Consider the following 15,040-nt stretch of genomic DNA (forward strand, 5'->3'; position numbering starts at 1 on the left):
AAATAGTTTTTGAATGACAAAGAAAAGCGTGCAAAGCAATTACAAATCCTATTTTTAGTTTACAAAAAAGAGCTATAAGAATTAGTAGGAAGTGCTGTGGTACACCAACAAATTTCATCAGTTGACATTAAAATTTCATGATTAGGTTGAATATAGTTTTTTGCAAGTCATGTATAAAGCTAAAAAATTATCCCCAAATATTAATTTAATATTTGTTTAAAAAAATAAATATAAAAGTCCTTGCCTTGATATCACCATAAAAAAACTTCTAAAAACAATTTATACGTTTAAAAAAAAAAAAAAGATTATATTAAAATTGTTAGGAAAGTATGGTGCCATGTCAAGGATGCCTGATGTTTGTTTTCACTTTGGGGATTGATCAAGCCTGAGTTGTTTGATTTTATATTAAAAAAAAATTAAATAAGGGGCAGATCTTATAAGAATTTTCTTCTCTCTGCACCCTTTTCATTCTTTTATGAATTTGTTTTGTTTATTTTATTTCTTATGTTGTAAATGGACAAATTAAAAACAGGTAAGAAACATAGCAGGTGATATTCACTCCATGTGATTTAGGATTATAATCCTAACAGCCAGGCTTAATGTGAATCAGCTCACTGGTTCATGCATCATCCAGCTCAGAGATGCCACAAGGAAAATGCAGAAAAAAGAAAAAGCAAACTGTTCACTAAAGAGCAACAACAAATTAAAAGTATCCATGCAGCATTTTGACAAACACCAATCTTGTTTGTTCACTTGCTGATACTCAACAAACAGTGCTCTGCAAACTAATAGCCAGCAAGCTGCTGCAAGCAAACAGAAGACACACCGAGCAAACATTTACCACACAAATAAACCCATGAGCTGATTCCTGCAGAGCCTGGAGAGAGAAGCCGTTGCGGGACAGACGTTAGACCCAGAAACTCTCACAGACCACAAAAATCCATCAAATAACCCCCGTTTACCATGAACATTAGCACACCACAGTGAACATAGGAAGTGACCGTAAACAAGGCAACTATTGCACACATCAGGGGGTGCCTATTAATGGTAATCAGTGCTGTCAGCTCTGTAATTGTTTGGGAAGCTGGCTCAAAGTGCTGCACAAAAGGCAAAAGCTGCTTTTTGCTTGAATTTGCATGAAATACCAGCATGTTGGATCTTCTGCTTGTTTTTTTAAATGCTTTATTTAACACATTTTTTAAAGCAGCGCACCTGTAGGCCTATCACAGCAACCATCACTTTTCAAAAGACAAAAGCTAAAGTCGGTATCTCACTGAGCAGTGAATGGTTTGTGAACAATATTCATGAAGGAGTCACTCGAGGTTTGAACTAGAGCTGTAATTTCTAACCCGGGCCCACACCAGTCACGAAATTCGCGCCGGGTTTTGAGTCAAACTAATGTGCTGGATGGACGGGCCGGTCTTGGGCTTTTAATACGGTTTTACGAATCATACAGCACAAAGAAATTTAAACAAGAATGCGCAATATAAAACTGTTAATGTACTTGTAGAGGAGGAGGCAGGTCCAACTGGCCAGTTGAAAAAGGAGGTTAAAAAAAAAAGGCCAGTTAAGCTCAGATGGATGAGCTGGTCACCGGCCGCGTGCGTCTCTGCACCTGATCTGCCATGAAGTAGCAGCATCTACAAAATCTGAAGCGAGCAGCACATTCAAGTAAAATAGCCTTGTTCTATATTTTTCCCAAATAATGCATGAAATACCATTCTGTAAAATCTGTAGAGTTTATTTTTTAGGCTATTCATTTTGTATGTTAATATCCATTTGGTGAAACAAACCTCATATCTTCCTTTCTTTGAAATATGTTTTTAAAAACTATCATGTCAAACTGATTCGCTTACAAAAGTAGTAAAAGCTTAATAATAATAAAAATAATTAAAAAAAAGTTATTTTTCTGCGTTCGGGCCGATAATTACAGTTAATTCATCGGGTCTTGGTTGGGTTTGGTGGGGGAGGAACTACAAGTTCGGGGCAGGCCGGATTTTTTTAGGCCCGAATGCAGCTCTAGTTTGAACTAGTGCTGGGCGATGTATCGAATATACTTTATGTATTGCAAGTTTTTCAATTTACGATGGTTAAATTGGCTCTATCGCAACCGTCGAGTATCATTAGACTGCACGCAGCCCATCCTTCTCCCTCACTGAATACAAACAGTCCCACACGTGCTGCTTCACACACGCTTACCCACGTCATGAATGCGACAGCTGAAGAGGTTTATTATTAATATATGTAAATAGTTCATTTTTTAGACGTTTTGTACAGTTACAATTGTTTAATAAATGTGCCTGTGTGACAATTAAGACAAAGCTTCGACTCTGAAAAAGATTTTTTTTAATACTTTTGGACAGAAAAAAAAAAAGATATATCGTGTATCGAGATTTATCTAAAAAGTATTGAGATGTTAATTTTGGTCTATATCGCCCAGCCCTAGTTTGAACATGTTAAAATCTCCGAAACAACTTGACCACTTAAGAAAACGTCAAAGGCCTCTAGAAACCGTTTCAAACCTTTTAAAATGTTGTCGACTTCTCCAGCCCATCCCAAAGCATTAAAGCCGATTTGGATTCAGCTCCAGTTTAAAAACAGAAAACAGCTGAGACAAATGTCCAAGCCTAAAAGCCACGCTGAAATATTTAGAGAAAAAAAAAAACATCCAAATTTAAATTAATTTCTACAGTGTATTCCAGCAGATTTAATCAGAAACGTGAAAGCCAGAAAATAGTTGTGCAAGTCTTGCACAAAAATAGGTTGCAGTTTTCAAAACTGCTCATGCAGAGGTGCTGGAAAGTTTGTGAACCATCAAATAAATGACCAAGTATAATATTTTTGTCTCATCTGTTTAACTGGGTTTTCTTTTTCTACTTTTAGGACTTGTGTGAAAATCTGATGATGTTTTAAGTCATATTTATGCAGAAATATAGAAAATTATAAAAAGGGTTCACAAACGTTCAAGCACCACTAAAGATGGTTGTAAACATTTCAGTGAGGCTGTAAAGGGGGAGAAACAAAAAATAAATAAATTCTGAAATTTCCCCTGAACTAGTTCACAAACAGTCACAGCTCAGTGAAATACCACCTCAACCAGGCCAAGCTCCTGCCACTAAAGCAAACATACAAGAAGCCACTGGTGGTTCTGGTTTTACCTTTCTCATTAAAAAATTCTTCTCTCTTTTTCTGATTTTGCCTGGTAGCATTAGATTCTACATTAAAAAAAATAAATAAAAAAAAAGATAAAACACAATATAAAATCATTAAGTACATGAGTAACTCTTTAATGGCAGTTTTTAAATCATTATACCTTTATTCCTGACTGACCCAGAGCTCTCAGAGAAAACCCCGTCCAGGACTTTATCTTGAGTTACCTGCATACGTAAAATATTTAATAATCTTTGAGCCATCATTTGGTATTGATTTGGATTTAAAAAACATAAAAAAAAAACTCACATCGGCTGTCTGCCAGTTAGACTTTTCCAGTTGTGTGGTTGTGGAAGCCGCGGTGTTGGCGTGAAGATCAGGGTAACCAATTAGAACGGGCGCAGCAGACGTCAAGTTAAGAGTCATCCTGCTCTGAGCAGGCTGGTGTGGATGAGACTCTGTGCTGCTGCTCCAATCTGAGTCACACAAGTAAAACTAAGACTAGTCCACACGGATATGATGTTCGAGAAAACAAATTTTTACCCTTGATCCCATAGCGTCGAATGTCCATGGTCAGGCTTCCAGTTTGCAGGGAAGAGGCCATCTTATTCCTCCACTGGTTGTAGGTCAGGTGTGCCACGGCAACGCCGTCGACTGCCACGATCTCATCGTCCACACACAGCTGGCAACACTCTGCTGGACTAGCTGTGGAACAAACGGGCATCAGGAAATGTGAGAGAAGGGGGGTGTGTGTGTGTGTGTGAGGGGGGGTTGTTACTGGTCTAAACTGAGAAGCAGGCCAGTGAGGCAAACTACAAAGCTTCAAGTAAGTGACACCCCTGAAGCTTCTAAATTATTTATGGGTGAGTTTTAGGTCAGTGGCAACATTTATTAGGTTTCTGATCCACAAAATGCCTGAAAACTGCTCAAGAGTCATTTGTACACGATACACTTCTAACCAGCTGAGCTCGTTTTCAAATTGAGCCTCTTAAAAAAATATACAAATGTAGTTAGTCCTTTTCAGAAGCAAGGCAGTTTAGTCTTAAACTGGTCCGCAAACATTCCCTGTGCCTCTCCACTCCGCTTTTACCCATCACATGTTCCTGCTGTTCTAAAGAAACAGTTAAATCACCAATTTTTTATTCTGATCATTTTCAAGACCATTTCACCAATATTGTTCTGGAGATTTATAAAATTATATTCTTACCAGGTTGGATGCATATTACCCTCAACCCTGAGGAGTCCCAGTGAGTTTGGAAACCGAAGTCTGGAACACTGTTGGGTTTAAGAGTCAGGCTCACCCTCATGTCACTATGATCAACCTGAAACACACACACACCACCATGTGATCTGATGTCCTCTACTTCCTGGTAGAAATTAGAAACCCACTACATACGTGTAGTAACCAATACGTTGAATGATCTCAGTTTTTTCCTTTGTCAATGTTGCACATTCAGCAACACGTCTGTAGATTTAGGTTACGACAAATCAACATCCTCTCAACACTTCATTTACTCAAAGAGTGAAGAGAATTTCCTTACAATGATTTTTTTGCGTCATCTTATTGAACGTTTAATTCATTCAACATTTTATACAGGTTAGCCTCAATGAGCCTCAAGGACTCATTTACAAGAGATATCGGTTTTTAAACAAATAATAATAATAGTCATTATAAAAAACATATAAATTTCAACATGGGGCTTAAAAGAGATGCGAATTGACCAAAATGCCCAAGTATTTGTAAGAATTGACAAACTCTACAGGAACATGATTCGAAGAGAAAACAGAAGGACTGCTGGGACAGACTTCCTGTTTGAAAACAACATCCCTTTGGTTGTGTCAGCGTTTAGCACAAGTTTGAGACTGATCAAATCTGACTGGATGATGTCAACAGCAGATTGCAAAAGCCGGAAAACCTTAACTGTTTTAGCTTGACAGTAAACAACTGTCGTCAGCATAAAAATGTAAGGCTAGGTCAGGAATGATCTGACATTGATCTACATTACTTATGTAGACCGTGAAGAGGGTGGGTCCCAAGACTGAGCCTTGTGGTACACCATTGTTAACAGATAAGTGAAAGTAGTACTATTATGTTGAACACATTGCCTCCAATCTAAAAAGATACTGAACAACCAATTTCCGAGAACTTATGACATCTTATGTCATGGTCTACAGTGTCAAAAGCTTTAGACAGGTCTAAGTGTGTGCGTTATTTGGCGTGGGGGTGCACCTTATTTAGGGTAAGGCAAAAAAGGGAGCACTCGTAAAGTGGAATACGTGAAAATCTTAAATATTCATCTTTCTTGTAGTAATTTTACATGATTGAAATAAACTAAAAAATTATTTAATTGCACAGCCTGAATATAAATCATGTAATGTATTAAGAAAAACAGTAAAATAAAGTCAACAAGTTTATATTTGTTTTATTTGGGTGAAGGTGCATCAATGATGCTGTAAGGAGAGATGTGACTATAGAACCGAACAAGTTAAATGGTTACGAGGACTTCAGTTTGACTCGTTAAAGCAGCAGCACAGACTCTTAAGGACTTTTCTTCTTTCAGGTGTGCAGCAGAGGCAGTTTGTTCATTATAGCCGATCATTTGTCTGAATGTATGCAACTTTAAAAGCTTAAAAATAAAAGGCTGTAGTATAGGGTCTACAGTATAACTGACAAGTCGTTTGCAGCAAAGAACACAAAAACAATAAAATTGACATTTCCTTTTGCCCTTCAGGTTTTATGAACTCAAAATTGTTCAGAGCATAAAATGCAGCTCCGGCAAGAAATCCTCTAAATTTTAGTGAGGAGGGCGTCTTATTATTTTTATTAAATGAAAGCATTACTGCTTCAGACTGCTGCATTTGTGCAGTAAAAACTCCCCTGAAAGTTGTTGAGCTCTCAGACTACTTTAAGGCTAAAATCTAAATGTACCTGCAGCAGCAGATACATCCACCATCTTAATATCAGTGGATGCTTATCAAAAATGTGGCTGTTAATAAAAATATGCTTGAAGATAAAGAGCCAGTAGACCTAATTTTCCCCACTCAGGTGCCAATAAAGCACAACCGTTAAAATGGAGCACAGCAAGAGGTCATTGAAAAAGGGCCGCCATCGAGTCTCCAACTGTGGGAAATGATGAGGAAATCACATTTTGCTTCAGCCAGTTCGTTTAGATTTATGAATACAGAGCATGTAAAGAAAACTATTTGGATAAGAAACGTGGCTTAGAGAGCGACCCCTGCTGGCCAAAGTTAAGATGAACAAAAATGGCCTCACTGCTCAACAGATGTTAAGCATTTTGACATTGTGACCCCAGTTTTTAAGCACCGAGTCACTGTTTCAGTCAAATGTGCACATTCTGAAAACTTTGTGAGCAGGCTTGGAGCTGGATTACAGTCACATTAAACAGTTCGTTTATTACTGCAGAATAAAAGTGTGTATCTGGAAAATACTCAGAATCCCAGAGAAATGTGTGTATTTCATTGAATTGCAGTTACCCAGGAATGTAATCTGCTGTGACTTTTGCAAAAACACTGATTTTTATTGCAATTACTGCGCACTCATTATTATTTTATTATTTATTTATTTATTTTTTTTTTGATTTTTTTTTTACTGCGCACTCATTAAATGAAGCAAAAATCTTTTTTTCCCTAATAGTCCCCCCCGCCCCCATTTTCTTTTACTGCTCTTTTCAGATAGTCATTTCAAAAAGTGAAATTGGTGCATCTGCTAAAAAACACTTTGGTTTAGTAATTAAACTTGAATATTTCTCTCCGTGCGTGCAGGTGTCGTTTCTTTTGGGGGGGATGAGCAGAGATCGTAACAAAAATTAAAAATTTAATAATGCCCACAAGAGCAATTTGATCAACCAAAACCAATTTAAAACATTGCTCATTTTAAAAGTTTTACAGTGCAGAGATGACGCGTGGTGCATAAATATACCTTAGAGTAGTCAGTTCCTGCTTTACATGAGAGAGTCGAGCTTTTGTTGTGGAAGGACTGCAGGCTTGAACGAGGCTGAAGTAAAGTCTGGGTTTGGGGGGAGGACCTGTGGACTTCCCGTCTCCTCTCTGAGCTGTCCTGCCTGGCCTGGTTAGCCTTCTTCCGTCGGATCGATGCCTGGTACTGGTCCCTCAGATTGGCAGCTGCAGTCTGTCTTTTGATTGACGACTTTGAAGACTCAGGAAGAGAATAGTATTTCTCGCCGTTTGACAGCAAACCCGGACTGTCAACCTGGAGATGAACAGAAACGAGGAGAGCTCACGCAGAGAGACCGACATGTTTGATTTGCACAACCAGAACTAAAATGTGTCATTGCTGATGAAAAACAGCTGGTTCAAAAACATCAATAGTCAGAGTGAGAATAAGACAGTCGAGTGTAATCCTTGTGACTCCACTGTGGAGAAAAGTTGTGTTGCTGAAAGAGGGCAACAACTTCACTCGAATACAACCACACCTAAACTCAATCATTTGGATGGCTTGGTCACTTCTGCATCTTGAGTTATAAAATGCCATCCAGTAAAACTAAAATAAACACAATATGTAAGATATTAAACTTTTTTAAAAATGAGAATATGCTTAATATTCAACTGATGCATTGAATTTGCCATTTTTTATACTAGATGCATTTTATTAATATATCCAGTAAAGAAGGTTTTGTGGAGGTTACAGCCATGTCGCTACAAATACTGATTTTTTTTTTTTCTTCAGGAGTTATTACAGTCAGCAAAAGCAAACAATTTAGGCAAATGTTTTCTTCCCGATGCAGCCGAGCTACCACAGCCCACATGTGGAGCAGAGGGTTGCCATCTAGGTCACCTGGAGGAGCAGATGTTTGTGGGGTGTGGTATGGGCCTTACTTGAGGCCCGTCATTTCCCAATTCATTACAGGAGCACGATCCATGGTGTACTTCCGGGTCGCACGGATCGCGGTTGCTTATGAATATAAACTTGTCTTAATCTACTAGGAAAATTGCGTGCTCCATCTCGTCTATTGTTAATGTAGCTAATTTATGCCACTCGTATTTCTGTTACAAATCATTGGTTGAGATGATGCGACACATTTGACCCGACCCCGAGCTGAATGAGAAAAACCCTGCAAGATACAGAACAAGTTATTTCCAAAGTGAAACAGTGCCACTCTGTGTTGAAGCTGCATATTTAACGGAAATACGAGTGGCGTAAATTAGCAACATGAAAAATCGGCAGAGATAGAGCACATACTTTTTTAAGTAAATTAAGACCGCTCTTATTAATCTAGCGTATTCAAAAGCGATCAATGGGGCCTGAAATAGTCCTTTAAGCGCATGTGCAAATGAGCTACACTACGGATCAGGTTCCACAACAGATTGGGGAATGACAAGGCCCTTAAGCCCTTAGCTTCTGTTGCACCTTTCATCCCCAGGAAAAGAGCATTTTTTTTTGTTTAGAAGGCATTTGCAGAAAATAAAAATCTAATTTTCTCACTAAAGTGAACATTTAAAAAAAAAACACCTTGTTTCACCATGTGTTCTAGGCAAATTGACATGTTTGTAAAAAGGTTGATGTAATTGTCTGCAACACTCAATTCAATGTGAGCTAGTCAGCAGAACATTTTTTTTATCCCCCCCTCTTTTTTCGGCTGTTCCCTTCTTCAGAGGTCGCCACAGCAAAAGTAACTCGCACAAACACTTAGCAATATTTTTTTACGCTGAATGTCCTTCCTGACAACCACAGACCGAGCTACCACAGCCCTCTGTGTGGAGCAGAGAGCTGCTATGGGGCGCCCCGAGACGCAGATGTTGGGGCTTAAGGGCCTTCCTTGCTCAAAGGCCCAGAGTGGGACAAATGAGGGTGGAGGCAGATGTGGATGCTACACCTTTCCCACCCACATTTTGATGTCGTCTGTATTGGGAGTTGAACCGGCGGCCCTTCTGATCACAGACTCGTCTTCCAACCTCTGCTCCACCACTCCCCAAATCTAGTTACCAGAACAATGGCTGCTTTTATAGACATTTCCACATCTTCCTCATTTCATAACGATCTTTCTGCAATTAAAATTTATGCATGTGCTGAAAATTAGGCATGTCTCAATACTAATTTTTTTTTTTCTTCCAGGGTATAAATACTTCAGTTTGAGTACTTGCAAATATAGAGAATGAATATGGCAGAATTAGTCCTTGCATAATAAGTATTTTTTTGTCCCAGATTATTTGTAACGCAGAAGAGAAAAGGACATCAAAGATAAAAATAAAAAAAAAGTTATATATGTCCCAAATATCAGGTTTTTTTTTTTTTTTTTTTTTTTTGTGAATACTAGTAAAAAGTACTTGTGGCTGGTATTAGGCCTGATACAGATACTGGTACAAAGACATGACCAGCGAAAATGCTAATTACTGGAAGGAAATGGTGACAAACTACAACTTTGAGGGGTATGCTCAGAATGTTTGTGTTCATTTTGACACATCTTTAATGCTTGTAGTGACAGAGCAGTTGCCGTGGTAACAAGAACAAGAAACTCACGCTGTAAAGTCTCGGTGCCAAGGACATCCTGGACTGCATGGTCCCAAACGGTCTGGCTGTGATTGCAGAAGAGATGCGGGGGGAACCCTCAGACCGACGGAAACCACGGGGAAAACTGGCTGAACGGGACCAGGACACAGGACTGGACACGTGTTTGGAGCCCTCTGCAGCCTGCTGGGTTCTGTAAGCCATTGCTGAATCCCAATCCAAGTTCTGGCTTTCTTCTTGAGCTTTGTGGATCTGATCCTTCAAATGCTCAGTTGCATCAACTTCTGCTTCATTAACTGGATTTGGACAAAAAGATTTCCCTTTGAACTCCTTGGCTGGATGTGTTTCATGACTCGACATCGATGGAGCAGGATCCAGGCTGCCGTTTGATCGTCCACAGACGTTTGAATTTTCCATAACAACAAAAGGGACTTTATTAGTTAAAATGTTTCGTGTCTGGGCCTGCTCAGGTGGAGAATGGATGAAGATTTTTGTCTGGGAAGTGAAAGGGTGATTCAGAGAAGGTGTGGCAACTCTTGATCCATCTGAGGCCAAAGCTGCAAAGTGGGTCTTTTCTTCAAAGATGCTCCCAGCAGAGGTTGGCACGGCTCCCACAGGAGATCCCTGAGAAGACAGAATAAAGATTAGCTATAGAAAAAGCATCAAAACGTTTAAATTTTTCTTCTGCAAAAACGACAGCCTGATCAGCCAAGCAAGTTCAGTCTACAATTCTTCTGACTGCCTGTGTAAAAGTACGGACTGTACTTGGATGCTTCATAAAACTTCACTTGCAGAAAAACTAACGTATCCACTGAAAGTCAGAAGAAAAACAGGAATTATTTAATGGCACCCGAGTGTGGGTCTTGGAGCTTAAAGTGTCCTCCATGGCGTAGCTGCAGGCCAGCGAAGCTCGACTGCGAGGTCTGAGATCAGAACTCTGGGGTCTTGATGGAGACGAGGTGGAGTAAAGACGAGGAGCAGCACTGTGTTGCCATGGCAACTGGTCTCTGGAGAAGCTTTGAAGAGAGGAGACCTTGTGATTAAAACCAAAAACACGGAAGGATTCATCTTACTAGAGTTTTTCTAAAGCCGTGGCAGTACAGTAGTCCCTCGCTACTTCGCGGTTCGTTTATCGCGAACTCGGTCTATCGCGGTTTTTCAAAACAAGATTGGACATAACAATTGGCTGATTGAGCTGCACGATTGGCATGGCAATTTAATTTTAAATAATTTTAAAATCATTTAGTACCTGCTGCACCTTTGTGCTGCCCATACTGCAGGATAAACTTCCTGCTGCAGCTGATCAGCTGTTCTCCGTGCAGAGGGGAGAAGTGGGCGTGGCCAAGAGCACTTGCAGGTGACAAAGAGCAGAGGAGGCAGGGAGCTGAAGTCATGATATCCTGTGACGTTTTGGTGCGTTTAATGTTTAGAAACATTGTTTAGAATATTGCAGGAGTGTGGGAAGGGTTTAAAGTGCCTTAATTTATAAATACCAAAATAAAAACTACTTGTACTACTAATCCTACTTCGTAGTTTTCACTTATCGCTGGTCTTCAGGGTACGGATCCCCCTTAATAAACGAGGGACTACTGTACGCCACACACACACACACACACCTTTGCAACACCACAATTACCGTTTTCAAGTTTAATTTTCAATCTCACACACCTCTTTGTTGGACAGCTCTGTGCTCGACATGTCTCATGGCTCGTCACAGCGCCATTGGCCATCTGATTAATGACGTGCTCTCTGTGCTGGGACTTCCTGTAGTGCTCAGTATTGGTGCTCCTGCGACGATTCTTCCACTTTGTCAAATCCTGAAACAAATTTTAATCCAACACTGCTGCCTGCAAGAATGTAACAGTCACATCATAGTAATATACTTTTTAATTCTCCTGTAAATCTTAAAATTTAATCTCAGATATTTCAATTGGAGATCGTGTGTGTGCGTGGGTGGGGTGGGGGGTGTTGCTGAAAGAAGCACATTTAAATATTGCCAATACCACACCAATTATAGGTTTATGGATCAAAATTTTACTTTGAGGACAGCTAAAACCTGAAAAGAAATTGCTCTGGTGTGCAGAGAGAAAGGATACCCTCAAAGATGTCCTGAAGTACAAAAATAGACTCATAATGAGCCGTTTTGTCAGAACTGACTTGCCTCCTGCCACTGAGCTTCACCGTCCTTGGCAGCGACACTACGCTTCCTTTCACCGTCTTGGCTCCAGCCCCTGGCCAGGCCGGCGTCCTGTCCTTTGTTATAAATGGGGTTTCCATTTGAAACTTTACGCACAGGGTACACCATCGGGATGTCACTGAGGGATTTGCTCCTGGTTTGGGAAAAACAAAAGGAAAGAACACAGAAATGCAGATGACAGAGGGCAAAAGACGTTGCTCTTTGGTTTTGCACCTCTGGGCCAGCATGTTTCTACAAAATGCATTGACAAGAAAAGCAAATGATACGTTGCATGTTGGGAAAAACATCAAAATGATTTTTTTTTTTTTTTTTAAATAAAGAGGTCTTGGCATTTTGCAAATTGTTATTTTTGCACCACAAAGACATTTATATTGCAGATCAATACTGCCTAAAAAGTGACACTCCAACACAACGAAGCAAAGCATGATCCATGGTTTCCCTGCACAACTGTACGCACAAGCATAGACAACATGCTTGATGCTCTGCATGCTCCATGTCTGACTCACAAACAAAACAGGCTGCAAGCTCACAGCTCAGAGAGCATATTTTGCATTCAAACACCAAAATCCTCGGCTAAGTGTAAGCAGCGAGCAACATGCCAGTCAAGCACAACAGCAGGATAAATGGCAACAGATGCTGCTGTCTGCACAACAACAGCCACAACTTGTACAGTAACAGATAACAGCACAGATGTGGGCAACAGACGATGTCAGGTGTGACATTTAAACAGCAGTGTTCAGCAGGAGGTATAATACAAAGAGTAACAAGTTGAGTACACAAGACTGATTGCAAACAATGCTGAAGTCTGCTGGAAATTGTTCTGTTGAGTCGCAGCTCAGAAAAAAACTAATTGGGCACTCACATCTTTATGAAAAGCCAAATAAAGTTTAAAGGAAAAATCTCTTGTGGTGCATGTAATGTAAAATAAAAAAAACATGGGAGGGGTATACTATGAAGAAAGACTTTCTGCTTTGCCAACCATGTCCAGCTTCAAGTCCAAGTTCAGAATCAATTTTAGAGTTGTCCAGGCCACTCAAGCTGGTGATGAGTTCAGAGTCCAGTCACTGATTTGGTTCTTTACAGGCTGAGAATCAGACACGTTTGTTACTAGTTCTGCAAGAATTTAAAAATAAAAATGTCAAATAAATTAAAAATCTCAAGTCAGTGCACCACATTAGTCGTTAGTTAAATGTTGACATTTTATTTTACAAGTGTACAGCATATATGGCACATTATACGCCCGTCGACAACCTATAGAAATGGTCGGGACACGCAAAGACCTTGTTTTAACTTTGAGCGGTGTGGATGAAATGTGTGCGCAACACGCCGTCTGGTGATGCATGTGTGTGTGAAGTTTTACATTATCTTTTGCAGATCAAAAATTATGGTTGGGACAAGAGAAAATGTGTGGATGTGCAGACAGACGTACGGATGTTCGCTTTTTGATGAGTGTCTAAAATTTAGTCACAAAATTAAATAAATGTAAAAAAAAAATAAAAATAAAAAAGTGTTAAGCTTCATCATCCAGGTAGATGACAAAAAAAAAAAAGTTTAATTATGTCATCTGGATTAGTCTAAGTGAGAAACATTTCATCCCCCATCCAGAGTACTTCCTCAGTCTACCAATCAGATCTGTCCCATAGGTAGCAGTCAGTGCAGCGTTTCAAGCCAACCTCCTGCTGTAATCTCTAAAAAGGGAGGCTTAAAACACAATCTAAAACAATCGTGTACAACAATCAAATGTTTTAGGCCTGATGACCAACTTGCAAACTAAGTCCTCTGGATGGGGGATGAAGCGTTTCTCAGAGATGTCAAAAAAAAAAAAAAAAAAAAAAAAAAAAGTCAAAATGCTTATTTGAAAGTACAGTCAGAACCACTATAGTAGTACCCTTCATCTCACGTGTTTTAAGTTTTGTCAAGGCAGGCTGAAAGAAGAAAAGTACAGTTCTGGTAATTTTGCTTCATAGAATACCCCTCAGAAGAAGCAGCAACAAAGCAGACGCGCTGAAAGTGAAAGCAACCTCAAATACACGTAGGACTCACCAAATCCAGCCAGGGTTGACCGGAACCGGTCTCACCTGGATTTCATATGTTCTACAGAACCAGAAAAATGAATCAGTGCAAACAAACACCAATTTAAAACCAAGAAGCTGAGGCAACTGAATCACAATCATTAAATGCAAGACAAGTATAAAGATAAAACCCCCCCCCCCACCCCCCCACACACACACACACACACACACACACACACACACACACCTTATGGCAGCTGTGAAATGCTTCAGGGCCTCATAATTTAAAACCAGAATATGAAGGCTGGTGGATTTGTTTAACATTGTGCAGCATAAATATTAGACCGTTTGACAATTTATTAGCCTGCAGTGACAAATTTATTTTTTAACACTCAATGTCTCACAGCAGCAAACTGGAAAACAGTGCCAAGGGGGGGAAAAAAAAAAGCCGTTATAAATAACGTGTTTCTGTTATGGCTACAGAGACGATTCACGAGTCATGTTTAACAATTAGGAAGCAGTGAGTCACTCAGCATGTCGCTGTTAAAATGTCTTTCACATTATCAGCACAAAAAGGTGAAAGTATAAATAAAAACATGCAGCATGAAGGAACAACAACCTAATCGTAAAATATTTTAGTCTGCAAAGAATTGGAGTGATTTCCTAAAAACGAGACACTGAGATAACATGTCGCAGCTTCAGGCCGCCGTCATGTGTGGCATGTAATTAGGAATATGGGCCCCATGAGGGACTTTTAGTTCAGGCTTGGAGAGACGTCCAGGGTTCTGAGCTTCTCCTGATGTAGCAGGTGATGCATGTTGGGAAATCAAGCCCAACTCTTCAAAAGCCGACGCTTTCTGGCTACAGTCAAAAACAGAAACAAAAAAAAGAGGATCTGCATGAAACAAACGCAGCATAATTAACAGTACATGACAAAATGTTACATGAAGAAATTAAAATGACAAGTTTATCTACATTCTATTACTGCACTAGCTAATTGAATGAGCAAATTAGTTTAGTTTGAATGTTTTAGCATAGTAAAGCACAATTTCTTAACAAGATCACACACAATCATTAACAAAACAGGATGCATAAAGCATGCCACGGTTTCATGGGTCATTTTAGTATAAAAACACAAAATTAGAACTTCATGCGCCATGGGTACACAAACATGTTAGCTCACACTTTAGCCTG

The 15,040-nt window shown here is 39.6% G+C and overlaps 1 protein-coding gene across 1 annotated transcript in view; it reads right to left on the reverse strand.

The window, feature by feature from the left end:
• Positions 1–15,040, reverse strand: part of LOC119428844 (LIM domain only protein 7) — a 35,902-nt gene that overhangs the window by 8,012 nt on the left and 12,850 nt on the right. The window contains exons 9-19 of the mRNA XM_037696537.1: positions 13,878–13,928; positions 11,799–11,967; positions 11,306–11,454; positions 10,488–10,653; positions 9,650–10,261; positions 7,091–7,381; positions 4,358–4,472; positions 3,694–3,855; positions 3,460–3,626; positions 3,314–3,377; positions 3,159–3,215 (exon numbers count right to left, since the gene is read on the reverse strand). Of these exons, the coding sequence (XP_037552465.1) occupies positions 3,159–3,215; positions 3,314–3,377; positions 3,460–3,626; positions 3,694–3,855; positions 4,358–4,472; positions 7,091–7,381; positions 9,650–10,261; positions 10,488–10,653; positions 11,306–11,454; positions 11,799–11,967; positions 13,878–13,928 (2,003 nt within the window). The remainder of the gene's footprint in view (positions 1–3,158; positions 3,216–3,313; positions 3,378–3,459; positions 3,627–3,693; positions 3,856–4,357; positions 4,473–7,090; positions 7,382–9,649; positions 10,262–10,487; positions 10,654–11,305; positions 11,455–11,798; positions 11,968–13,877; positions 13,929–15,040) is intronic.

This window comes from Nematolebias whitei, chromosome 2 (genome assembly GCF_014905685.2).
Source record: "Nematolebias whitei isolate Nwh7 chromosome 2, NemWhi1, whole genome shotgun sequence".
Classification (NCBI taxonomy): Eukaryota; Metazoa; Chordata; class Actinopteri; order Cyprinodontiformes; family Rivulidae; genus Nematolebias; species Nematolebias whitei.